General features: G+C 46.4%; 1 protein-coding gene across 2 annotated transcripts in view; it reads right to left on the bottom strand.

The window, feature by feature from the left end:
* pigk (phosphatidylinositol glycan anchor biosynthesis, class K) overlaps positions 1 to 27,669 on the bottom strand; it is a 229,411-nt gene that overhangs the window by 159,363 nt on the left and 42,379 nt on the right. For both annotated transcript variants that reach the window (XM_072510417.1, XM_072510416.1), the window contains exon 9: positions 8,592 to 8,764. In XM_072510417.1, coding sequence (XP_072366518.1) covers positions 8,592 to 8,764 — 173 coding nt within the window. The remainder of the gene's footprint in view (positions 1 to 8,591; positions 8,765 to 27,669) is intronic.

Genomic DNA, 27,669 nt, shown 5'->3' with positions numbered 1-27,669 from the left:
GAGGCCCCAGCACTGACCCGTTGCACACCACTGGTCACATCCTGCCAACCATGTCATGAGTCATTTATGCCTCCTCTCTGTTTCCTGTTAGCTAGCCAATCTTCTATCCATGCCAATATTCGCTATGCTGTGAGCTTTTGTTTTCCGCAATAACCTTTGATGCGGCACCCTATCAAATGCCTTCTGTAAATCCAAGTACAGTACATCGCCCTTACTCCGCACCACATGGACTGCAAGCGGTTTGAGAAGGCACCTCACCACCACCTTGTCAAGGACAATTAGGGATGGAATGCTGGCATAGTCAGCGAAGTCCATATCCCTTGAATGAATAAAAGAAAAAAAACATGTTACTTCCTCAAAGAACTCCAATAAATTGGTTAAATAGTCATTTGGTAGTACGGAACTTGAATATTGCTGAAAAAAGGGTCGTGTCGCTGAAGCTTTTCACCTTGCACTCATCAGACCAATTCATGAGTATAGAATGAAAGGGAAAACAAAATTATACTGTCGGAGAAGAAAGCGCTGATCGGTAGGCAAGTGGACTCTGATTGATAGAGGCATTGCCCTGGTGGTGGACTCTGATTGATAGAGGCATTGCCCTGGAGAGTGCACGAGCTGATGGTGACTGATAGTCAACTGCTAAGCTTCGATTGAAATTTAAACCAGACAGCTTGACTCTGATTCGGCAAGGCATTCGAAAAGGAATGAACCGGCAAATTAAAAGACAGCCTTTCGCTGGTTCATTCCTCAGGACAATGCCCTAACTGAGAAAAAAAACGATACCATGCGTGTAGCGGAGAATCAGCGGAGAAAACAGTGAACAATCCTCAATAAAGTATCACGGAGGAAGGCATTAACAACATACCTTTCTCTAAGCTTAAATGTTGGCAAAAATCTACCCTCAGTGTCGCCAGCTCAAACCGAATAAATGTGTTAGGGAAAGACAGTATTGATCCCAGAACACCAAGGGACATGGCAGGAGAGTTGTGAAAGAACGACAGCCATTAGAAGAGTCACTGGGTCAGTCAGCAATATGATTGTAAACAGGGTAATGTGATGTCTATTTTCAAAATCGACAAGCCCTATTTGTCTTCAAACCTGAATCAATAAACTCGAGAAATAAAAATTAATTATAGATGTAAAAGCTCAGTGTAAATTAATCACATTCACAAACAATGTCAAGCTGGCAACGGCAGCTGGTTTGCAGGAGTCGGCTCGAAAACCACATTTTGCGAGCTGCACAAAATATTAAGTGGGCAGAAAAACAACACACGGACTTCAATGTCGCTCTGTACTCAAGAGCTGTGGACCTAACGACGGATGAAGTTGCAAGAGATCCCGGGGTTCTCGGAGAATCAATGCCAAATGTTGCATACTCCATTCACAGCACAGAGGTGAAAAGAATATTGAACAGTCAAAAACAAAAGTGGCTGGAAACGGGTGCGGAGGCAGATGTTGTAGCCTTCGCCTCGTTGATCGCCCGAAGGCGAATCCTGATGGGTTGGAGAGCAGCCTCTCCACCCAGTGTCCTGGCGTGGCGGGGGGGATCTGTTGGAATTCATGACTCTTGAGAAGGTTAAGTTTGAAATGAGGGAAAAGATAGAAGGTTCTACAATTCATGGGCATTATTCATTATGCACTTTCAAGAACTGGATAACATCAAATATTAGTTGGGGGCGGTGGGTGGGAGGGGGAGGGGGAGGGGGAGGGGGGCTATGGGTGATTCCTGATTCCTTTTTGTCATTTGCTTATGTGAACATGCGGGCGAATGTTTTGGGTTTGGTGGGAGGATGGGATCGTTGTTATTGATATGGGGATTGACATATTTGTTACTGATTATTGTTTATTGTTGGTGGGTGTAAATTTGAGAGAAAATGTGAAAAAGGAGAATAAAGACATTTTTTTTTTTAAGTGGCAAAAAAAAAAACCACCCGTAACACTAACAGGCTGAAATTTAGGTTTTAATATTAACAATAACATTGCATGAGACGGAGTTGCACACATGGTTACACATAATAAATGAAATATCCTCCTTGATTCTGAAGATCTGCCTCTAAAAGTCGGCAAACGCTGAAATAAAACATCTTTCTCCAGAAGGTCTAACGTAAGCTCGAGGGGCAGGACCTCATCTTTTGACCCGGCTCGCTACAGCCTTCTGGGCTCGATGTTAAGTTCAACAACTTTGCATCATAACCTTTTGCTGGCTTGTTTCTTTCTTCATCCCCTCCTGGTACACCCAGGTAGTATCATCTGGATACTACCTTTGTCTCTTTACTATACCCATTCCCACTGCCTTTGCCTTTACATGAAATGATTTGTTATTTAATCTCTCCCACCCTTCCACACTTTAATAGCCTCACATTTCTATCCTGACCTTGCCGAGTATTTCCGACAATTTTTTCTTTTAAACAACCTCAGTTTTAACATTTCCAATTGACTCTCACCGCTGTTTGTGGGAGAAAAGAGCTCTTGATTCACCCATCCTGGGTGAAGAGTCACTGCCTGGCACCACTCACGAATGGCCTAGATGTAATTTTAAGATTGCGCTCCCACGTTCTGGACACCCCAAAAGAGGGAATAATTTCTCTCTGTTTAGCCTATCAAATCCTTAAACGTTTTTAAAAAATACATTTTGAATACTGTTGCTAATTGTGTTTCTCTTTATTTGGCTCTGAAGATGGCGGCCAATAAGGTCGCCTTCCTTAATTCTAATTACGTTTTGCTCTAGAGTCAGCAGGTATTTTTTGATACCGCCACAAGGTTCAAACCGAATACTGATCAAAGACTCGATACACCACTTAGTTAGTTCAAACTCAATGCTGATTTATTTACACACAGTCAAATATACTCATGCGCAAAACTCTACAGACTAAACTATCACGACTGCTAAAGCCTATACTTAGCTTCAGGCGCCCACTCAGTCAGAGGAACAATGGTCTTTGTCCGGTTCCGAGGCTGCTGGGGTTGAACTGGTCCGAGATAACAGCTAGGAGCGTCTGCCTGGTAGCGTGCGTTGATCTTGGACTTACTTGTTCTGATCCAGCTTTGGCAGGTCTCTCCTTGGTGAGAGCCGGAGCCAAGAGAGCGATTCTCTCTTGGGGGATCCTTCTTATACCCAAAGGGGGCTTCGCGCGCTTTTGGACGGGCCTTGAACTTGGCCCCAATTAATTGGGCCGTTTCTCAATCGTTCCTATCGATTTCCTCCAATAAAGGGGTGGGTGCCCTGATGGCTGGGCGTGTCCTAGGTGGCCGTTGGCCTGCTTTGTTCGAGTCTCCTCTGGCGCCGGGGTGTCAGCCTTGGTATCGTTTACCAGCATGGGCTGGTTTAGCACAGTGCAAAAATCGCTGGCTTTGAAAGCAGACCAAGGCAGGGCAGCAGCACGGTTCAATTCCCGTACCAGCCTCCCCGAACATGCGCCGGAATGTGGTGACTAGGGTCTTTTCACAGTAACTTAATTTGAAGCCTACTTGTGACAATAAGCGATTTTCATTTCATTTTCATTTCAGTTTCGGTCTTGTCTGGGAGCTGCGGCTCCAATCAACAGACAAACCCTGCACCTGCTTGCTTTCTCAGAATTGTCCATTTTCTCTGCAATCTTTGCAAAGTGTCCATTTTGTAATCGGGAAGTGGCCATCCCAGATGGCTACAATACCCAATTCTTTTTTTTTAAATTAAGGGGCAATTTAGCGTGGCCAATCCACCTACCCTGCAAATCTTTGGGTTGTGGGGGTGAAACCCATGCAGACACGGGGAGAATGTGCAAACCCCACACGGACAGTGACCCAGGTCCGGGATTGAACCCGGGCCTCGGCGCTGTGAGACAGCAGTGCTAACCGCTGCGCCACCATGTCGCCCCAAATCCTTGAACTATCTTAAGCTTTTCAATTAGCTCACACTTTAATTTCCCATTTTCGACTGAATACTAGCCTAGATCTATGTAACCAGGCAACCCTTTAAAACAGAGACGAGGAGGAATTTCTTCAGCCAGAAGATGGTGAATCTGTGGAACCCTTTGCCACAGAAGGCTGGGGAGGCCAAATCACTTAAGACAGCGGTAGATAGGTTCTTCGTTAATAAAGGGATCGGGATTATGGGGAGAAGGCAGGAGAACGGGGATGAGAAAAATTAACAGTCATGATTGAATGGCGGAGTTGACCCGATGGGCCGAGAGACCCAATTCTGCTCCTGTATCTTATGGTCTTCTTAAAGTACCCTTTTAGTTCCTGGTATCGTTCTGATGAATCTTCATGACCGATTCACCCTCCCAGAGGGTCAACGCCCAGAACTGAACAAAGAACGGCAATGGGTCTAACGAGAGTTTTATACAACGTGCATCTTCTTGTATTCCACCTCCCTTAAGTTAAAGACCAATATTCCTTGTACCATATTAAATTAATTTGCTTAAAGTGTCCTTCAGATTTTAGTGATTTCTGCACACTGACCCATACATCCCTTTGCTCCTCCACAGATCTTAGCTTCACACCATCGAGACCAGGTATTGTCAAACTCAGGGGCGCGACCCGCGGGTGGGTCGTGGGCGGGTGTCGGGAGGGTCGCAGAGCCGTCTGTCGCGCGCTCCCGATCGCGCAAATCCGCACGCAGCAGCCGGCTTTTAATAATGCCGGCTGCTAGCGGCCTTCAAGATGGCCAGCAACAGATCAATAAAATTCGGCTGCACTGCGCATGCGTGCCCGATCATCGGTGCGCATGCGCAAAACTGTGTACATGCGCACCGATGATCGGGCATGCAAGCGCGGTGCGGCCGCATTTTTTTTTAATATGGTTGCATTATTTTTTTTCAAGTTCAGGGGGCCAAAGGGACACAAAACCATTTCTTCCTTTTTTGTCAGCAACAAACGAGGTAAGAGAAAATGGTGGGTCGGCAGGTCGGCCGGCGTGGGTCGCGAAGGTCGGCCGGCGTGGGTCGCGAAGGTCGGCCGGCGTGGGTCGCGAAGGTCGGCCGGCGTGGGTCGCGAAGGTCGGCCGGCGTGGGTCGGCAGGTCGGTAAAAATGGGTCCCCGAAAAAAAAGTTTGAAAACCACTGATCTGGACAGTTCTCTGGCCCAGTGTGCAACTTCAGACCTCCTGCGCTGAACTCCACCTGTCAGTTTTCCAGCTACAAAAGAAGTAATAAATAACAGGAGTGGGCCATTCGACCCTTTGAGCCTGCCCCACCACTCAAAAAGATAATGGTTGATTTTCTACCTCAACTCCACATTTCTGCTGACCACCCCCCTCCCCCCCACCCCGCTCCTCAGTACCCCAAAGTCTAGATATCTGTCACAAATATCTTCAACCCAACATGCTCAGCTCTCTGGGGGGCAGCATTCCATAGATTCTGAGTGAAGAAATTTCTTCTCATCCTTATTCTCAATTAATGTCCCTATTCTGCGATTGTTCCCTAGTTCTGGATTTCCCCAGTCGTGGGAAACATCCATTCAGTATCCATCCTGTGAAGCATCTAAGAATTTCACATAGTTCCATTAGGTCACCATTCAGTCTTCTAAAGTCTCGGTCTAATCTACTCAAATCTCTCCTCGGGTAATGATTGCCCACTCCCTGTTCTCGTGTAAACAGGTTTCTCGTGAATTCCTGATGTGTTTGGAAGCCATCTTTCCAAAATGACAAATAGCAGAGCTATGTGCCCCACTTTATAATAACCCCATTGGCCTTACATGCTCACATTCGCATTATTTAAAATTCACCCCGTTGTCAAGTTTTAACTCGCGTTCAACTTTGCTGGGAGTCTTCCTTAGGTCACTGAGCAGATTACCGAACAGGCCCTTCGATAACTGCCTTTGCCCATATCTGTTCTATTGTCTAATGTTATCATTCCACAAAGTGGTCAACTCACCTTCATTACACATGTCTGTCGAAACACCAATCTGGCAGCCAATAAAGCCAGACACTGCCTGGTTTGCTCCAGATGTTTATATCCCGATTTAAAGATTTCACAAAGGCTAATTGTACACACCGACAAAACAAGATTGCATGGGTTGTCCCAAGGCACACAAATGTCCCTTTACATCCCCTCTTATCTGTGGTTACCTGAGACAAATGGTTGGGCGAATTTTTGCAATCGGTTTTGAGAATGTTTTCCAGCTACACGGTTAAGGATTCCTTTAAAATTGTGAAGACCATACGTGGGCTCATTGACATCGCTGGCCTATTCACCAATGTTCCACTTAAGGAAGCCAGCTACAGATATTTGCCCTGCAGCATTATACCATGGTGATCTAGACCCGCTACCATTGCGTGAATCAGTATTCACTGAACTTATGAACTGGTTAACTTCCGCAGTTGAGTTCCGTTTTAACAACACCATGTAGGTCAAAATAGATGGTGTTGCCGTGGGACCCCCTCGAGCACCAGCTCTTGCAAACATCTCTATTGGGTTCCATGAGAAACACATCTTCAATCGAATGACGCAGAACGTTCTCCCACTTCCACATTTCCGATAAGTGGATGATACGTAGAATCCTCGAATCCTCACAGTGCAGAAGGATTCCATTTTGCACATCATGTTTGACCCTCCGATAGAGCACCCTACCTAGCACCCCCCCCCCCCCCCCCTATCCTTGTAAGCCCACATAGAGAGGCCAATCCACCCAATGTGCACATCTTTGGACTGTGTGAGGAAACCAGAGCACCAGGAGGAAACCCATGCAGACACGGTGAGAACGTGTAGACACTGCACGTCACTCAAGGTCGGAAATTAACCCGGGTCACTGGCACTGTGAGGCAACAGTACACACAGATTATTTGCTACATAATCCTAACAACGTGCTAAATATTACACTGACAACCAATTTAAGATGGTCAGTCGGGCTCACAGTGTGGCACGTGTCTGCACACTAGAAGTCACATATATTAATACACAGGGCCCTGCTCTTTGCAGACAGAAAGAACATGTACACACATTGCGCCTGTTTTAGCTAAAGTAAATAAGTGACATCCATTCAGTGGTTCATTCCTCAGGGCAATGCTTTGACCAGAATCAAACTGCCTGGGTTAAATTTCAAACAATGCTTGGCAACTGTCAGCCACAATCAACTGGTGCATTCTCCACGGCAAAGCCTTTACCAATCAGAGGCCACTTGCCAAGCAGTTAGCACCCTCTTCTCATGCAGGATAAAGTTGTTGTTTTCCCTGATATTTATATTCTTACTGATGAATGTAAGGTGAAAATCTTTCGCAAAATGCCTTTTTCTCAGTAACTACATACCTACATTGCTACATTTTATTCTATCCTTCACACTTACATTAGTCACACTGCCTTGACTTCAGGAAAACAACTATTGATACTGTCGTCCCAGAAAACAAGCAGCTAATTCACACAGACCCATGCATGCATGCAGGTGCACACATGGAGACATATGCATGCACAGACATGCAGAGGCACATGCGTGCACACACACAGGCAGGCGTAAACATGCACAGGCAAACACGCACGCGCGCGCACGCACAGGCAGACAGACACAGGCAGATACACACACAGACACAGACAGACGCACGCAGCCAGATGCAGGCATGCGCACAGGCAGACGCGCCCACACAGAGGCAGACGCGCCCACACACAGGCAGACGCGCCCACACACAGGCAGACGCGCCCACACACAGGCAGACGCGCCCACACACAGGCACACACACACAGGCACACACACACACAGGCACACACACACACAGGCACACACACACACACAGGCACACACACACACACAGGCACACACACACACACAGGCACACACACACACACAGGCACACACACACACACAGGCACACACACACACACAGGCACACACACACACACAGGCACACACACACACACAGGCACACACACACACACACACACAGGCACACACACACACACAGGCACACACACACACACACAGGCACACACTCACACACACAGGCACACACACACACACAGGCACACACACACACACAGGCACACACACACACACAGGCACACACACAGGCACACACACACAGGCACACACACACAGGCACACACACACAGGCACACACACACAGGCACACACACACAGGCACACACACACAGGCACACACACACAGGCACACACACACAGGCACACACACACAGGCACACACACGCACACACACGCACACACACACACACACGCACACACACACACAGGCAGACGCGCACACACACACACAGGCAGACGCACGCACACAGGCAGACGCACACACACAGGCAGACGCACACACACAGGCAGACGCACACACACAGGCAGACGCACACACACAGGCAGACGCACACACACACACACACACACACACACACACACACACACACACAGGCAGACGCACACACAGACACAGGCAGGCACACACACACACAGACACAGGCAGGCGCACACACACAGACACAGGCTGGCACACACACACAGACACAGGCTGGCACACACACACAGACACAGGCTGGCACACACACACAGACACAGGCAGACACACACACACAGACACAGGCAGGCACACACACAGACACACACGCACAGGCAGACACACACACACACAGGCAGAGAGTGACACATACACATACACACAGGCAGACACACATGCTTACCTTGTTTCGGTTTCAGTGTCATTGGCGGTCAGTTGGATGATATGGTTTGTTATTTCCACCTTACGCACACTGCCAAAGAAGTCTGTAATGAGAACACTCTTGGGGTTCCTCTGAAATAGGTCCGTTCTGTGCCCCGGGGTAGAAACACATTGGCTCGGTGGACAAACCCTGAACTGGAAGACAAAAAAAGCCAAAGCTTAGCACAGAGGCAAGGAGCTCCTCGCAAAGAGCATAAACAAGTATGGCACAGGTTTGAAAGTACACAGGATAGGGAGCTCATTGTTGGTCCCACAATTTCTCGAATTGGTATGCCCGATTAAAATATCCTGACATATCCGCCAACAGGTTTATGACAACAATTTAAGAAAGGCTGACGGCCATTCAGCCACTCGAGCCCAGAGGCACCGTTGAATCAGGTCAGTCATAATTCAATGGGAGCAATCCCCCCTCTGAATCAGAATGTCATGGCCTGAAATCCCACAAAATCTATGCTGCCACCCCAAGACAGTACCGAGGGAGTGCTACACTGCCACATGTGACATCAAGTGTGTGAGGCCTTGCCTGTTCTCTCACGTGGGTGTAAAAGATCCCACAGCACCCAGCCAAAGAACAGTGAGGAAGAGTTACCCCCGGTGCCCAAGCCAATATTTATCCTGAAACCTTCATCACAGAGAAGTCTGGCAAATATCCCAATCCAGTTTGTTGAATTTGCTGTGTGTCCAAAACAGAACACAGTACTCCAGCTGGGGTCTGGCCAAGGCCCTACACAAATGAAGCATCAACACCACACTTTAGATTTTCATCTCCAGGGGAATAAGATTCACCACTGGAGAATCTTATTAATACACAACTGTAAGCGTGGAACTTATGCCATATCCCTTCTTTAACCACGCGTGACGCGTAACAACTGCCGGTCTGAAGCCTTCATTTATCCATATTAGATACACCATATTTAATAATAATAATCTTTATTAGTCCCACAAGTAGGCTTACATTAACACTGCAATTAAGTTACTGTGAAAAGCCCCTAGTCGCCTCATTCCGGCGCCTGTTCGGGTACACGGAGGGAGAATTCAGAATGTCCAAATTACCTAACAGCGCGTCTTTCGGGACTTGTGGGAGGAAACCGGAGCACCCGGAGGAAACCTACGCAGACACGGGGAGAACGTGCAGACTCCGCACAGACAGTGACCCAAGCCGGGAATCGAACCTGGGACCCTGGTGAGGTGCTCTTTCTGAAGGCCGGTGCAGACTCGATGGGCCGAATGGCACTGCAAATTCTATGATTCTATGAAGACCTTTTATTTAAATATGGCACTTTAAACCACTTTTTAAAAATCCAACAGGCTAGATATATGTAATTTACTGATCAACAAAACATTAACACCCACCAGTCTTCTGAAGGGGACCTACTGCTTTGACCTTTGCGTCAACAAAATATCAAAACCAAGTCTGATCTTAAAAAGGTCCATTTCACAGACGCTCTCTTCAATTCAAAAGGATGATTCAAAAGGCTCTATCCAAGTGCTTACACATTCTTTTTTATCTCAGATTGATAGTAAATATCAAGACTTTAGAAGAATGCTTTGGTGCGCGTGTATGTCAAGGACATAGCTTCCACCACTGTCGCGCAGTGGTTGCAATGTACACCATCTATACAATGTATTGCAGCAGCTCGTTAAAGCATCTTCCAAAGCCACGGTCTCTACTGTCTACAATGCCAATGCTAGCTGGGAACACCACCCACCTGCAAGTTTCCCTCCAAGTCAGGCACCATCCAGACTTAAAAATGCCGAATATACTGGCGTAAAAATCTAAATTTTAAGGCCAATCTCTTAGACTGGGGCTTTTACGCAGGTACTGTTTTTGAGGGATTGACATGTGTGCTTGATTAGGGCCCAAAAATAGACCATCACAATGGAATAAATTAAAAAGAAAACAACACCACTGAGGGATATTAATTAATTCCCAAATATGTATTTATTTTCTACTGTTCCAGACCTCATCCAATACAATATAAAAGTACACTGTAAGAAACTATTTCTTGTCAGGACTAAATCACGCCTTCTCGTGAATCTTCTGCACCACCTAGCAATGGCCTCAATTCTGAAATTCCCGATTCCTTGGCTTCCCAGAGGGCGTAAAGTCAGATTGCTCCACAGGTGATTCAATGACCATTTTGCCAATGCTCGTTAACCCATATTCCCAGATTCACAGGGGCTGGAGATTCACAGGGGCTGGTTTAGCACACTGGGCTAAATCGCTGGCTTTTAAAGCAGGCCAGCAGCACGGTTCGATTCCCGTACCAGCCTCCCCAAACAGGCGCCGGAATGTGGCGACTAGGGGCTTTTCACAGTAACTTCATTTGAAGCCTACTTGTGACAAGAAGCGATTTTCATTTCATTTCGTATTGCCATCCAACGTAGATTAAGCTGCATACTTGTTAGTCTTCCTCAAAGGCATCGTGATAGACCAGGTGGTCTTGTCGCCTAACCGGTAGATTTCGGCTAGAATTGGAGGAGGGAAAATCTAAAGGTTCCTGCATGTGCCTTTAAATTAACTAGATCAATCACCGGTAACTAATAATTGCAAAACGGTTTGGTCCCTGAAAAACTAGGGCTGACCTTTACATAAGATCTACGCTTGCACAAGTTTACACGATATATCGGCGTTCCTTCGTTGCCGCTGCATCAGAATTCGGGAACTTTCTTTAAGGACACTATGCGGGTTTTTAAAAATAAATTTAGAGTACCCAATTCATTTTTCCAATTAAGGGGCAATTTAGCGTGGCCAATCCACCTGCCCTGCACATCTTTGGGTTATGGGGGCGAATGTGCAAACTCCACACGGACAGTGACCCAGAGCCGGGATCGAACCTGGGATCTCGGTGCCGTGAGGCAGCAGCACTAACCACTGCACCACCGTGCTGCCCTTTTAAGGGCACTATGGTGCATCTATATGAACTGTGCAATTACTTTCTCAAGGGCAATTAGGGATGCACAATAAATGGTGGCATCGCCAGCAATGCCCACAATTCATAAACGAGATGGGAGACGGTCGTGGCATGGTGATACTACTGGGGTAGTGAAATCTGCCATCTTTACTTGCTCTGGCCTAGGAGAGAGCCCTGGCCCAAAGTAATGGAGTTGACCCTTCACTGCCCTTTGAAAGAGCCAAGCAAAGCTTTGCCAGCGATAAAAAAATCCCGTGAATGAATCAATAAATAATGGCCAACATGGGGAACAAGAGAGGGTAACAACAGCAGCAATAAACGCGTTCAAGGCATGAGAGCAGAGAAGTAACTAGTGTAGTCCCATTAATAATTACAGATGGGGGAGGCCATTCAGCTCAGCTTTCTGTACAAACTGTGTGGATTGTTGGAATTTCAGATATATTGTATTATATATATTTGGTGCAGCAAGGGTTACAAGTCTGGTTCAGTGTGTTGCTGTTGCAGTCATTAGAAATCCTGGTTTGAAAGGCAGCAGGCACGTTGGAGCCAGAGGTGCAATTAAAGCATCATAAAAGTTGGGTTAATGGAATTTTTTTTTAATATAAAGGTTCCCTGGGGAGTAGATAATTAGAGAGAGTGGGCCGGATTTTCTGCAGCCCCGCACCAAAATCGTGTTTGGCGCGGGTGCGGAGAATCAACTTTCGCACCGAAATTGCGCCCGGCGCCGGTCTGGCGATTTTCTGGGACCCAAGAATCGCCGTTTTCATGGAGTACTGTGTGCGGCTGGGGGTCATTGCCAGAGGCCCACCCAGCGATCCTCCGCTCCCGACCGGCCGAGTTCCTGATTGTGTGGAATTAACATGCTATGGCCAGTTAGGACTCTCGCGTGGCGGCTGCAGACTCAGTTCACGGCCACCCTGGTGGGGGGGGGCGGGTGGGATCGGGCACCGGGCGGGCCTTATGGGAGCCCGGAGGACAGATCGGGCCGGTCGGATGCAAGGGCGCGCGGCCGATTGGGGGGGCCTACATCTTGCAGCTGCCTCCGCGGTACGAGTCCGCATGGCGCTCGGCGGGGCCGCTGGAGGTCGCCGCCATGCGCATGCGCGGATTTAAAACCTGAAGTGCGGGGGCCCGTTTCCACAGCTAAAGCTGCATGAATCACTCCGGGTCCCTGCTAGCCCCCTGAAGATGAGTGAATTAGCTTATTTTAGTTTGAGGAAACTCCCGAGTGAAACACCAACATTTTCACGCCGACGTGGGGACATAGTCCCATTTTGGGAGAATCCAGCCCAGTGTTTTTAGCTTAGTAAGATGATGTAGTTAATGGGAGGAGCCAGGGACTGAAGCAGTCAGGTGTTGGGATTTGGAGTTCAGTTTTGATCTGCCTGCGAACAGACTAGCAGTTTCTCTCAAAGCAGGTTAGCTAAAAAGATTTTGCCCGTGAATAAAACAGCCATTTCTGAAAAGGCTGGTAGGTTAAACAGTAGTTTGACACAAGCAAGAATCTGCAGCTGGTTCCTCAAGAATCTCTCTCTCAAAGCAGTTTATCCAAGACATCTCTTTACAGCAAATATTCTGAAGTTGGCTAACTGCCTGGGTTAGCTCACTGGGCTAAATCGCTGGCTTTTAAAGCAGACCAAGGCAGGCCAGCAGCACGGTTCAATTCCCGTACCAGCCTCCCCGAACAGGCGCCGGAATGTGGCAACTAGGGGCTTTTCACAGTAACTTCATTGAAGCCTACTCGTGACAATAAGCGATTTTCATTTCATTTTCATTTCAACATGGGGTTGCCACGTACTTTATTTCCCACGTGATGGAAAAATGTTTGAAAACCGTTTCTGTAACTGTTCCGTCTCATCTCCCCTCGGACACTCTGCCTTTCACTCCACCCTTCTCCTCTTTTACCTTGATAATTTTTTCCACATCATGTTTCCTTTTGAAAAGCTCTTTCTCTATCTTTTTGCCGCATCTCCAACTCTCTATCTCGCATGTCCATTTTTGATTGTAAACTCTCCCTTGTGCTCGAGCTGTAGCAGAATTCCCTCCAGATCGGTTTTCCAATCAGAAAGTGCTTCTGATACTACACTCCCTGAACTACCTGCTTGTGTGCTCTCCTGCGTTTCTAACAGACCCAAGCACTCAACTATCACTGCCTTCTTAGCTTTATCCGGTACCTCTACTTTTAATTCACTTGCCAATTCAATAACTTGTCTTCTCAAAACCATTGTAAATAAACCAAAGACAAGATCTTCATCTGAAGAAAGATTTTAGCATCTCCAGAACCATCCCTATTACAAACCTGGTATCTCTTTAATATATACTTTAATATATACTGTACCGTAAATCATCAATGTCTACCATTCCAAAGATCCCAGGGCCGAGCCCACAAACTATGTCACAAGACCCTGGTCTCGTGCACAGTTAATTCCAGCCCCACTAGACCCAGAATCGCAATACAGGCAAAATTTGATTTTATTAAATTAACCAAGGTCTTTGGTTGACCCCAATGAAGTACAGTCCATCGAATCCCGACAGTGCAGGAGGAGGCCATTCAGCCCATTGGGTCTGCACCGGCCCTCTGCACCTAGATCCACTCCCCTACCCTATTCCCATAACCCAGCTAACCTGCTCAATTTTGGACTGTGGGAGGAAGCCGGATCACCCAGAGGAAACCCACGCAGACACGGGGAGAATGTGCAAACTCCAAACAGACCATCACCCAAGGCCAGAATTGAACCCATGTCCCTGGTGCTGGGAGGCAGCAGTGCTAACCACTGTGCCACCGTGCCGCACCAATATGCGCACAGGAAGCCTGTGATAGGTCAAGCTTTGTGATTAATTTGCCTCCATTCAGAGCGGCGAACAGGTCACCAATTTCCGGTAGCAGGTACTGATACATCTCCAGGAGAGGATTAGCGGTGATTTTTAGAGTCGCCACATATTCGGATAGACCCATCATCCTTCTCTGGGAACTGCCCACTCTGCACAATTAGCTTTCCCAATTATCTGAAATTTTTCTAGTTCCTGCTCGACATTCTGTCACATTGAGTAGGGAATTGAACATGGTTTGAACAGCCTTGGAGAATAATAATAATTGCTTATCGTCACAAGTAGGCTTCAATGAAGTTACTGTGAAAAGCCCCTAGTCGCCACATTCCTGCGCCTGTTCGGGGAGGATGGTACGGGAATTGAACCCGCGCTGCTGGCCTTGTTCTGCATTAAAAGCCTGCTGTTTAGCCCACTGTGCTAAACCAGCCCCTAAGCTTTGGCCTTCACAGAAAGTCAGGCTTCAATGCCTTTAATAACCCCAATACCTTCTTTGAAGACATCAGCATACTGGTCTAACAAGGGCTGCAACATTCCTGTAACAGCCTCCCTGAACAGGCGCCGGAATGTGGCGACTAGGGGCTTTTCACAGTAACTTCACTTGAAGCCTACTTGTGACAATAAGCGATTTTCATTTCATTTTCATTTCAACATGGGGTTGCCCCGTACTTTATTTATCTTATTCCAGTCCAACCAAACTGCTTTTAGCCTGTTTCTGCCCACAGGTGATGGGGGATTCCCTGCCATGATGATAAGTAACAACTTTGCCGTCTGAATTCCATATTTTGCTTCCAAGTAATGTGTCTTTTTCAATTGCCTGTTGATTTTCACGCATGCCTCGTCTGTGCTTTTTGAAACAGCATTTCCCTGGCAGTACTGCTTTACTACGATCAGCCTTAGATCGGCATGCATGCTGTGTGTGTCCCTTTTTCCCCCACAGTAGTGACAATCAGCAGTTTGCCACTTACAGGAATTTTTTCCATTATAGCGGTATTATGTTTGGAAGCATGTATTTCCTGATTTTAACTTCAGCATTGTTAGAATGTCCTTTCAGATCTCCAACTTGTTTCCCTGCCATTTCTACACTTTGCGCAATCTCAAACGCTTTCTCCAGCGTCAGCCTTTGCTCCAACAGTCTTCGCTGAATTCTTTCACTTCTTCATCCACAAACCAAGCGATCCCGCAAAGCTTCTTCCAGGTAACAGTTAAAGTCACAACGTTCCGCAAATTTTCTCAACTCAGCCAGGAACCGGAAAACTGACTCACCCTCATGCTGTTCTCTTCGGTGAAACTTGGACCACTCTTTTTACATTTTTTAACGAAAATGTCCTTTTACAAAGAGGGTTAACATTGGTTAACACTGCTGCCTCACGGCACCGATGACCCGGGTTTAATACTGGCCCCGGGTCACTCACCGTGTGGAGTTTGTACATTCTCTTTGTGTCTGCGTGGGTCTCACCCCCACAACCCAAAGAGGGCCGGTTTAGCTCAGTGGGCTAGGCAGCTGGTTTGTGATGCCAAACAGGGCCAGCAGCGCGGGTTCAATTCCCGTGCCAGCTGAGAATGCGGAGTTCTCCCTGTGTGCCCGAACAGGCGCCGGAATGTGGCGACTAGGGGCTTTTCACAGTAACTTCATTGCAGTGTTAATGTAAGCCTACTTGTGACAATAAAAGGTTATTTATTTTATGTGCAGTGTAGGTGAACTGGCCACACTAAATTGCCCCTTAGTTGGGAAAAAAAAAAGAATAGAGTACTTTAAATTTAAAAAAAAATATTTTACAAAGGCACAAACCTTAGACACAAACATCCCAAAAACAACGTCAGAAGCTGAGGATTTTGGCAGTAGGCACAGGGAATAAAAAGACGTTCTAGTTCTATTTTACATCACCACCACTGCAATCTCACAATTGGAAAAGCAAAGCAGGAAAACGGAGGGCTTGCTTTTAGGGAGGCCTTTCATAGCCTTAACAGGTCACAAATTATTTTATCGCCAATGATGTGCTTTCAGAAATACAGTAACTATCATGCAGATAAATGAGAGCAGACGGTGAGGCTCAACACACAGTAGAATAAATGAGCAGTTAACCCGTTCTTGGTGGCATCGTTTGAGGGAGGAAGGTTGACCTGGACAGCCAACAGTGCATGCACGGCATGAATAAAATGATTAAAGAATTTGATGGGAGAGACAGACAGAAACAATGCTCTCTGGTGGGGGAAAATTGAACAAGATGGCATACACTTAAAATTAGAGCTAGGGTATTCAGGCGTGATATCAAGATGCACTTCTTCACAGAAAAGGTAGTGTAAATCTGGATCAATCTCCACCAAAAAAAACTGTTGAACCTCGGGCTAATTAAATATTCCAAAACGGAGATTGACAGATCTTCGTTGGGCAAGAGTATTAAGGGGAAACAAGGGGAGTGGGTAGAGCTAAGATCAGCCATCCTCGAAACTGAAAGGCAGAATGGGATCAAGGGGTTATAGGTCCCACTCCTATTCCCAGGGACACACATGCAACAATGCTGCTCTCCTGATGCCTGTCGGCTGCTTGGTGTTGGAAAGGTGAGAAGGTGGCTCCGTGGCGCAATGGATAGCACATTGGACTTCTAGGGGAAAGATGATGGTGTCATCTGAAAGATCGTCAAGATTAAGACATGCTATGAGAAGGTGGCAGAGCATATCCACCCGTCAGTAACAGACATAACTAAAAATGAAGGCTTGAAAGCAAATTTATTCACTCTTAAAAACAGGCCACTTGAGCCATCGTGCCGACACTCGTTTTCCCCCTGGAAGCGTCAGCCATGGCCCAGTGGTAGCACTCTCAGCTCCAAGGAGAGAAGGTTGTAGCTTCATGTCCCACATGAAGAATCTAGGGGTGACACACACAGTGCAGTACTGAGGGAGTGCTGCACTGCCAAACTGACCTAAGGACCCGGCTGCCCTCCCAGATGGATGCGAAAGATCCAACCTTCAAAGAAGAGGAGAGTTCTCCGGGACTCCTGGCCTACATTTATTCCTCAACCAACAAAGAAATGGATTAGCTGGTCACCATCACATGGCCAGGGCAGGGAAAATGGCCGCCTGCTTCCATTGACGTGACGAGCCGGTAAAGTACTTCATTGACTATAAAGTGTTTGAGACATCCTGAGGGCAGGAAATACTTGTATTTATAAAACCAGCCTTCATTTTTTTTATTGTACCTTCACAATCGTGTCTTTATTTCATACACCCTTTCTTCCTTTTATAAAAAGCTACGATGGCACCAGCTTCTGTGAAATTATTCAGTTGGTGCCGAAAGCCTCCATCAATCAAGTGCAGAAATTGCTCCTGCCCCAGTAGTTCCTCAAACTGACTAAATTATTTAGCTTATCTAAGTTGCCCCCACTTCCGTCTCCTGGGTCCTCAAGTCTTCATCAATTCGCTTCATTCAGCCGCCGAATCTGTGCTGCTTTCGCACAAAGGCACAGTTTCCTTTTGGATGCGAGAGGAACTGCTGCCAAGTGGGTATTTTCTCTGCCAGATCGAGCTCCCTTATCCTCGGGAGTAGACTGGAGTCTGCCGCTCAAATAGGCCAGCCAGATTTCTCATCTGCCTTCTCAGAATCAGAACCAAAGAGCCGGCACCGAAACCCAAGGTGTGTCCGAAACAACGCGCATCTGCACAGTGCCCCTTGTACATGGAGACATAGAAAATGGGTGCAGGAGCAGGCCATTCGGCCCTTCGAGCCTGCACCACCATTCAATATAATCAAGGCTGATCATGAAAATTCAGTCTCCCACTCCCGCTTTCTCTCCATACCCCTTGGTCCCTTTAGCCGCAAGGGCCACATCCAACTCCCTCTTGAATATATCCAACAAACTGACCCCAACAGCTTTCTGTGGTAGAGAATACAAAAGGTCAGGCCTCACCAAGGCCCTGTATAATAATGAACAAAGAAAGGTACAGCACCGGAACAGGCCCTTCGGCCCTCAAAGCCTGTGCCGACCATGCTGCCCATTCTACATTTCCAGGGTCCATATCCCTCTATTCCCATCCTATTCATATATTTGTCAAGATGCCCCTGAAACGTCACTATCGTCCCTGCTTCCACCACCTCCTCCGGCAGCGAATTCCAGGCACTCACTACCCAGTGTAAAAAAACTTGCCTCGGACATCTCCTCTCAACCTTGTCCCTCGCAGCTTAAACCTATGCCCCCTAGTAATTGACCCCTCTACCCTGGAAAAAAGCCTCTGACTACCCACTCTGTCTATGCCCCTCATAATTTTGTAGACCTCTATCAGGTCGCCCCTCAACCTCCTTCGTTCCAGTGAGAACAAACCAAGTTTATTCAACCTCTCCTCATAGCTAATGCCCTTCATACCAGGCAACATCCTGGTAAATCTCTTCTGTGTGATGACCAGAATTGAACACGATACTCCAAGTGTGGCATAACTAAGGTTCTATACAGTTGCAACATGACTTGCCAATTGTTATTCTCAATGCCCCGGCCAATGAAGGCAAGCATGCCGTATGCCTTCTTGACTACCTTCCCCACCTTGTGTTGCCCCTTTCAGTGACCTGTGGAGCTGTGCACCAAGATCTCTCTGACTGTCAATACTCTGGAGGGTTCTACCATTCACTGTATATTCCCTACCTGCATTAGCCCTTCCAAAATGCATTATCTCACATTTGTCCGGATTAAACTCCATCTGCCATCTCGCCGCCCAAGTCTCCAAACAATCTAAATCCTGCTGTATCCTCTGACAGTCCTCATCGCTATGCGCAATTGCCCCAACCTTTGTGTCGTCCGCAAACTTACTAATCAGAGTAAGAAGTCTTACAACACCAGGTTAAAGTCCAACAGGTTTGTTTCGATGTCACTAGCTTTCGGAGCGCTGCTCCTTCCTCAGGTGAATGAAGAGGTATGTTCCAGAAACATATATATAGACAAATTCAAAGATGCCAGACAATGCTTAATCGTGAGGTTATCCGTGGGTTTGCGGTAAAGCTAAGTGCTGAGGTGACCGTCCTTAATGGAGACGAGTGTATCCAAGAATGCAACTGATTTTGGAGAGTAGTCCATGGTGAGTCTGATGGTTGGATGGAACTTATTGATGTCATCGTGTAGTCATTTCAGTGATTCTTCGCCGTGGGTCCAAAGGAAAAAAATGTCATCAATGTACCTGGTGTATAATGTCGGTTGAAGGTCCTGTGCGGTGAGGAGGTCGTGTTCAAACTTGTGCATGAAGGTGCTGGCGTATTGGGGTGCGAATTTGGTCCCCTTTGGTTCGCTTTACCGCAAACCCACGGATAACCTCACGATGCTCCACTTCTCTAGCTTCCACCCTAAACACATTAAAGAAGCCATCCCCTATGGACAAGCTCTCCGTATGCACAGGATCTGCTCAGACAAGGAGGAGCGTAACAGACATCTACAGACGTTGAAAGATGCCCTCGTACGAACGGGATATGCGCTCGACTCATCGATCGACAGTTCCAACGCGCCACAGCAAAAAACCGCACCGACCTCCTCAGAAGACAAACATGGGACACAACCGACAGAATACCCTTCGTCGCCCAGTACTTTCCCGGAGCGGAGAAACTACGACATCTTCTTCACAGCCTTCAACACGTCATCGATGAAGATGAACATCTTGGCCAGGTCATCCCCACACCCCCACTACTTGCCTTCAAACAACCGCGCAACCTCAAACAAACCATTGTTTGCAGCAAACTACCCAGCCTTCAGAACAGTGACCACGACACCACACAATCCTGCCATGGCAATCTCTGCAAGACGTGCCAGATCATCGACATGGATACCACCATTACACGTGAGAACACCACCACCAGGTACGCGGTGCATACTCGTGCAACTCGGCCAACGTTGTCTACCTCATACGCTGCAGGAAAGGATGTCCCGAAGCGTGGGACATTGGCGAGACCATGCAGACGCTGCAACAACGAATGAACGGACATCGCGCGACAATCACCAGGCAGGAATGTTCCCTTCCAGTCGGGGAACACTTCAGCAGTCAAGGGCATTCAGCCTCTGATCTCCGGGTAAGCGTTCTCCAAGGCGGCCTTCAGGACGCGCGACAACGCAGAATCACCGAGCAGAAACTTATAGCCAAGTTCCGCACACGAGTGCGGCCCCAACCAGGACCTGGGATTCATGTCGCATTACATTCATCCCCCACCATCTGGCCTGCGAAATCCTACCAACGGTCCTGGCTTGACACAATTCATACTTCTTTAACCTGGGGTTACCCCATCTCTGGATCTGTAAAGATTTAATCACCTGCTAATGCTCGTATTCCAAGCATTGTCTGGCATCTTTGAATCTCTCTATATATATGTTTCTGGAACATACCTCTTCATTCACCTGAGGAAGGAGCAGCGCTCCGAAAACTAGTGACATCAAAACAAACCTGTTGGACTTTAACCTGGTGTTGTAAGACTTCTTACTGTGCTCACCCCAGTCCAACGCCGGCATCTCCACATCATTACTAAACAGACCAGTTACATTATCCTCCAAATCATTTATATATACTACGAACAGCAAAGGCCCCAGCACTGATCCCTGTGGAACACCACTAGTCACAGCCCTCCAAACAGAAAAGCACCATTGCTACTCTCTGCCTTCTATGACCTAGCCAGTTCTGTATCCATCTTGCCAGCTCACCTCTGATCCCGTGTGACTTAACGGCAGCAAGATATCCCTACCCCTACTCAAATCCTCAAAACATACAAAGCATGTTTCTCAGACACCAGACGATGCTTCAGAAGTTAGTGCCATTTAAACAGCGCTGGTTTTCACTTTTATTTTTAATGAAACGGCTTTCGCTTTTCCTTCATTAAAAAAATAATGCCTTTATTTTGGACGAACAACACCACATTGTAAATGACCTCTGGGCCTTCCTGCTGAGACAGTAGTTTCCTTTTCCCCTGGATCAGCGTGAAATATCATCAAAACAATTCAGCTTATTACTGATGAAAGGTTGCATGTGGGCAACTGATTATCAAGCAACACTCAGAACGACAGCACTGAAGTGGTACAGGTTACGTTACTGCATGAAGGCACAGCAGATTCCTGGAATACTCAATTCTAGCTTCAAAAAATGTTACATTGATTAATAGTGGTTCAGTGTGCACACTCCCGCCACCACATTTAGGCTCAGTGTTTCACTGCCGTCTTTCAGGTTAAGCAGAGTGCCCATTTGCCCTCGGTTGGGTGTACGGGGTGTTGTGGGTTATTTTGAAGGGAAGCGGGGGAGTTCTCCCCGTTGTCATGGCCAATTATTTACCCCTCCATCAACGTCGCCGACACGAAAAGTTATCAGATTATTATCCCATTGAAGTTTTGGGGACCTTGTTGTGAGAGCAAGGGGTGGCACGGGAGCACAGTGGTTAGCACTGTTGCTTCACAGCTACAGGGTCCCAGGTTCGATTCCCGGCTTGGGTCCCTGTCTGTGCGGACTCTGCACTTTCTCCCTGTGTCTGCGTGGGTTTCCTCCGGGTGCTCCAGTTTACTCCCACAAGGCCCAAAGGATGTGCTGTTAAGTGTATTGGACTGTCTGAATTCTCCCTCCGTATACCTGAACAGGCGCGGAATGTGGAGACTAGGGGACTTTCACAGTAACTTTATTGTAGTGTTAATGTAAGCCTACTTGTGACAATAAAGATTATAAATTGGCCGGCAAATTTTCCTACATTACTACAGTGACCACACTGCACAAAGTACTTCATTGGCTGCACACTACTGCGGGCATCCTGAGGTCATGAAAGACCCCATATAAATGTGAACTCCTTCATTTAATTTCCCATTACCATTCCTTCATAACACACACAACAAAAAATGGGCATTTTCCATCCAGTTCCTATAGACCCATTGCACAAAACTGCTGCAACGTGACAGGAAATTGGCATTGTTCACTTAAGAGAAGCCACAAGTTGGTTGGTGCTGCAAATGCGGTAATGCCGTTGTGTGCAGTTCTGGTCACCTCATTATAGGAAGGACGTGGAAGCATTGGAAAGCGTGCAAAGGAGATGTTGCCTGATTTGCAGGATAGGTTTTATGAGGAAAGGTTGAGGGAGCTAGGGCTTTTCTCTTTGGAGCGGAGGACGATGAGAGGCGACTTAATAGAGGTTTATAAGATGATGAGGGGGATAGATAGAGTGGACGTTCAGAGACTATTTCCTCGGGTGGATGAAGCTGTTACAAGGGGGCATAACTATAAGATTCAGGGTGGGAGATATAGGAGTGATGTCCGAGGTAGGTTCTTTACTCAGAGAGTGGTTAGGGTGTGGAATGGACTGCCTGCTGTGATAGTGGAGTCGGACACCTTAGGAACTTTCAAGCGGTTATTGGATAGGCACATGGAGCACATCAGAATGACAGGGAGTGGGATAGCTTGATCTTGGTTTCGGACAATGCTCGGCACAACACCGAGGGCCGAAGGGCTTGTTCTGTGCTGTACTGTTCTATGTTATTGGTGCAGGGGGTGGGGGTTTCTGGAGATTGGGGCTGAGAAACATTTTTGTAACAGACTGGAGTTATCTTTAATTTGCTTTGAAACCACAGCCCGGGTGATCTGGGGGTGTAATTGACGCCAACGCTGGTTGTCCAAAATGGAAAGTGTAAATGTCCCCAGCAAGAACGTCCCTTGTTAGGAAAGAATTAATGCTCCCCAGTGCTCAAGTTAGAATTGGAGTTTTAATTAATTAATAGACCATACTTTTTGATAGACTGCGAATATATACATATAAGGGATACAGGTGGAACTGGGATGACTTGGTGGAGAAGTGATTGTTGGGCAGAGTCGAAAAAGTCAAGATTTACTTTCTGCTTCTTATTGCAGTATTACCTCCAGAGCCTAACATCCCTCACCTTCAGCACTAGTTTAATAAAATCTTATCACTGTGTCTACAGCCTTATTAACACAGGGATTGATGCCAGCTAATTAAACCAAAGTTCAGTTATTAACTTAAATCCAAAGTCTATAATGTCGTTGCATCAAGATTTTTAAGACAGCTGTTATTGTGAATATTGATGGAGAATTTTGAAAAGACGAACCATGTCAGTAAAATCCCACTGAAAGATATTAATATTTCAGGCTTTATATTTATTAGCTTTTAAAACCCTATATAAATATACAGACTAACTGAATTACATGAGGATGAGATTGTCGTCCCGAGAAGGAGAAATCGCTTCGATAAAAGAAAGACGAGCATTTATATGACACCACGCATGGTCCCTTCACCGTTGCTAAGCTATCTAAGACCCAATACTGGGATGCAAAGAAATTCCCTTCAATTAAATAGTGGGAAGACTGAAGCCAGTGTTTTTGGTCCTCTCATCAGATTCTGCTCCCTAGCTACCAACTCCCACCCTCTCCCTGGCAACAGCCTGGTTTTAAGCAGGTCTATTCCAATCCTGGCGTCACTTTGACCACCAAGATGAGCTTCCGACCACACATTCGTGCCACCCTCTCAGACGCTTATTTCCACCTCGGTTACGTTGCTCAACCTTGCCTCTGTCTTAGTTCATCTGCCACTGAAACATTCATTTAAGGCTTTATTATCGCTGGACTCGTCCATTCCAATGCAATCTGGTTGATCCCTCGTCTTCGATCCTTTGTAAACTTGGGATCATCCAAAACTCGGCTGCCTCAGCCTTAATTCGCACCACGTCCCACTCCACTGTGCCCCTAACACCTCTGCGCCCGCTGACACATGCTTGGTTTCCAGTTGAGAAACATCTTGATTTTTAAAATTCTCATCAAACTCCACCCCTCCCTTCCCCATCACCGCAATATCCTTCAGCCCGACCACTCTCCCAACATATCTGCACTTCTCTAATCCTGGACACATTGCGCATCCCAATTTGATTTATGATAAATCAGGCCCCAAGCTCTGGAATAATCTCTCCTTGAATCACCACACTATTGATACTGTGACTGGGAGGAGCTTGCTATCAGTCATTCAAAATGGTGCCACCTTGTCCAACAGGCTGAGTCCCAATGTCTGAATGATGAGGCAGAGTGTCAGCCGAGAAGGAAACCAAAGGAAGCAATTGCTACTCTCCGGGTCCCACTGACTCCTGGGACTGCCTGCTTCGTGTGCCCAAAGATCGGAGAGTCTAGAATCGTCAATGAAGTCCCACTACAGACCCTGAGTCGGCATCATCTTCGAATCGAGGGACAGCTGACGATGAAAAGGACAACAGCAATTGCTGTATCAGATGACAACCAGGATTTTAGAAGGCGAACTATCTTGGTCTTTTATCATCCAACAATTCCTATGCTCTTCAAATAATCGCAAAGGATCTCTAACACCCACCTGAACAAACAGACAGGAGCATCGAGGAGTCTGACATAGTCTGCGCCCTTCCCTTCCACAACCCCGAGACTGTGCATCCCAGTCCTGGAGTGGGGTTCAACCTTACAACCTTCACTTCATCGCCACCTTAAATGGAAGACCCCCTGCACATCTTTGGGTTGTGGGGGTGAGGCTGACGCAAACACGGGAGATTGTGCAAGCTCCACACGGACAGTGATGTTAAGTAATGGGTTAAGAGTTAAGTAATGCATTAAGAGGCATTGCAATTAGTTGTCTCATTTATGTTAAGTATCCAATGATTGACACTGATATGTAAAGGGGCTTCAGGTGGCCCTTGTGTCAGGTGGTGTGTTGTTAGAGTTTTGTGCAGAGGCTGTGGAAGTGAAATAAATGGTATTTGGTGAAAAGGAACAGGACTTTTGACTCTTCATACAATGTTAACTAAAACATATAACAATGGTAGCAGAGGATGGTTGCTGTGCAAATGTGAAGGTTTGAAAGATACAACCTTTCCTGATCAGACCAAGGAGTGAGTGAGAAGGGGAAAAAAAGATACATGGCTGAACCCAGGATAAAGATGGCTGGATATGACTATCCCCCCCTTATTTTCTGAAAGGGAATCGTATGACCAATGGAGAAGTGCAGTAGTTATGTGGACTAAGGTGACTGCCTTGGGAAAGAGAAAACAAGGTATGGCATTGGCTCTTTCTCTACCTTATGACAGTAAAATCTGAGCTGGAATTGGAAGAGTTAGACTCAGAAGAAGGTCTGGAGACTTTATTACATTATATGGATAAGATTTACAAGAAAGATGACTTGTTAAGTGCGTATGAAGCATGGTCGGAATTTGATAAGTTCCAGAAAATAGAGGAATTCTCCATGGAAGACTATATAATGGAATTTGGCAGACTATATAAAAGGCTGCAGAAACACAACCTGGAATTTCCACAGTCTGTGTTGGCCTTTAAATTACTTGACTGTGCTAGAGTGAGCAACATGGATAGGCTCCTGGTTTTGACAGGAGTTCAGTTTACGGATGAGGATACCTTATTCGATCAGATGACAAAAGCTTTAAAGAGGTTTCTGGGGAAACATTCGATTCCGAATGCTCTGATGACTCAAATAGGTCAGCCTGCTATAAAGCAGAATATGGAAGATACACTACTAACAGGATGGCGAAATTGTACGGCTACGAACAGGGCCCAAGACTACAGAAGGAGATCGAGACAAGGAAATTATGAAGACAGAAACCCAGTTAGAACTTACAATGGGAAGATGAACCCCAGAAAAGCACAGGGCATGATAAATCGATGTTTTCCATGCAACTCTCAATACCATTATGTCTTCAACTGTCCAAAACGTTTTGATAGAGTGTTTGAAGCGACACATGACACGGAAGAGTCAGAAGAGGAAAAAGATAGTGTTCAGAGAGAAGACATTGTCCTATGAACAAGCAGTTTTACGCCAGTAATGAGGGTGTTGGTTGCAGAAGCCTTCAATTGTGCTGTATTTGACAGTGGCTGCACATCTACTGTGTGTGGAATTGACTGGTTAAAATGTTACCTGGACTCCTTGAATGCTGAAAGTCGTAACAAGGTTAAGGAATTTGAAAGTTCCACAAGTTTCAGGTTTGGGGATGATAATACTCTGAAGTCGCTGAAAAGAGTGGTGATCCCTTGCAATATTGCCGGAGTGAATCATTTCATTAGCACGGATGTTGTATCAAGTGAGATACCTTTGCTTCTGAGCAGACCATCGATGAAGAAAGCACACATGAAACTGGATATGGAACAGCATAAGGCAACAGTTTTTGGCAAGACGGTAACGGTGGACCTACAATTTACACAGTCGGGACACTATTGTGTTCCATTACTGAAAAATAATATTTCAAGTAGAGTTGTTAAGGATGCGTTATTGGCAGTTGAAAATAGGACTTTCGCTGATAAAAAGCTTGTTGTATTAAAACTGCATCGGCAATTTGCACATCCGTCTCCTCGGAGGCTGAAAAATTTATTAAAGGATGCAGGGGTAAGGGATGAAGACTATAATAAACAGATTCAACAGGTTAGTGATTGCTGTGAAGTTTGTAGGAAGTACAGAAGGACACCAGCACGACCGATAGTAACCCTACCTTTGGCCAGGGATTTTAACAACATTGTGGCTGTGGACCTTAAGATCTGGGATAAGGCCATTTTTCCAAAAGGATAACTACCAAAAGTTGGTACAAAGGTGACATATTTGCCTGAAGGGTCTAGTCAATGGAAGGATGCAACTGTTATTAGAGCAGGGGAGGCCACTGGAAAGTATAAACATTGGTTGAATGTACAGCATTCAGGGGAGGGAGTTAAGACACTGGATTGAGAACATGAAGTTCAAAAATGGAGGTCACAGAAACACAGTGCCAGTTCAGATAGTACATCGGTTAGTGAACAGGTCCGGAGGAAAAGGTCGAGAATTTTGAAAGGACATCCCACAGCAGATAGGAATGATCAAGCAGTAGCAGTATAGAACAAGTTACCAGGCGAGAGAGGGGACGTAGTTTATCAAGGTCTCGGAACATGAGTAAGACTACGAATACTAATAGGAGTAGAAGCCCACATGCACATGAGATTTTGGTGGCTTCCAATAAATATGAAAAGTTATCAAAGATGTTAAACAGCAAGAACTGCATAGTTTTGAGTGAATTTGGGGTATACACGGAAGTACCGAATAGGGGACAAAGAGCTCTGTCTCACAGGTGTATTTGCATGGAAAAGGTTCTTCCGGGTGGAACTTATAAGGCAAAGGCCAGGCTTGTGGCAAGCAGATTTGAAGAAAGCTTAGAAGATCAGGATTTAAGGGTAGATTCACCTACAGCAGGAAAGGTTAATTTTAAAGATCTTCTTTTAGCCACAAAAGCATGGGAATGCAAATCTATAGATATGAAAGCTGCCTTCTTGCAGGGGCATCAGCTCCAGAGAGACATTTTTCTCCGTCCT

This window comes from Scyliorhinus torazame, chromosome 7 (assembly GCF_047496885.1).
Source record: "Scyliorhinus torazame isolate Kashiwa2021f chromosome 7, sScyTor2.1, whole genome shotgun sequence".
In the NCBI taxonomy this organism is placed as follows: Eukaryota; Metazoa; Chordata; class Chondrichthyes; order Carcharhiniformes; family Scyliorhinidae; genus Scyliorhinus; species Scyliorhinus torazame.
Note: the sequence above shows the minus strand (reverse complement) of the source record. Positions and strands in the feature narration are given on the sequence as shown.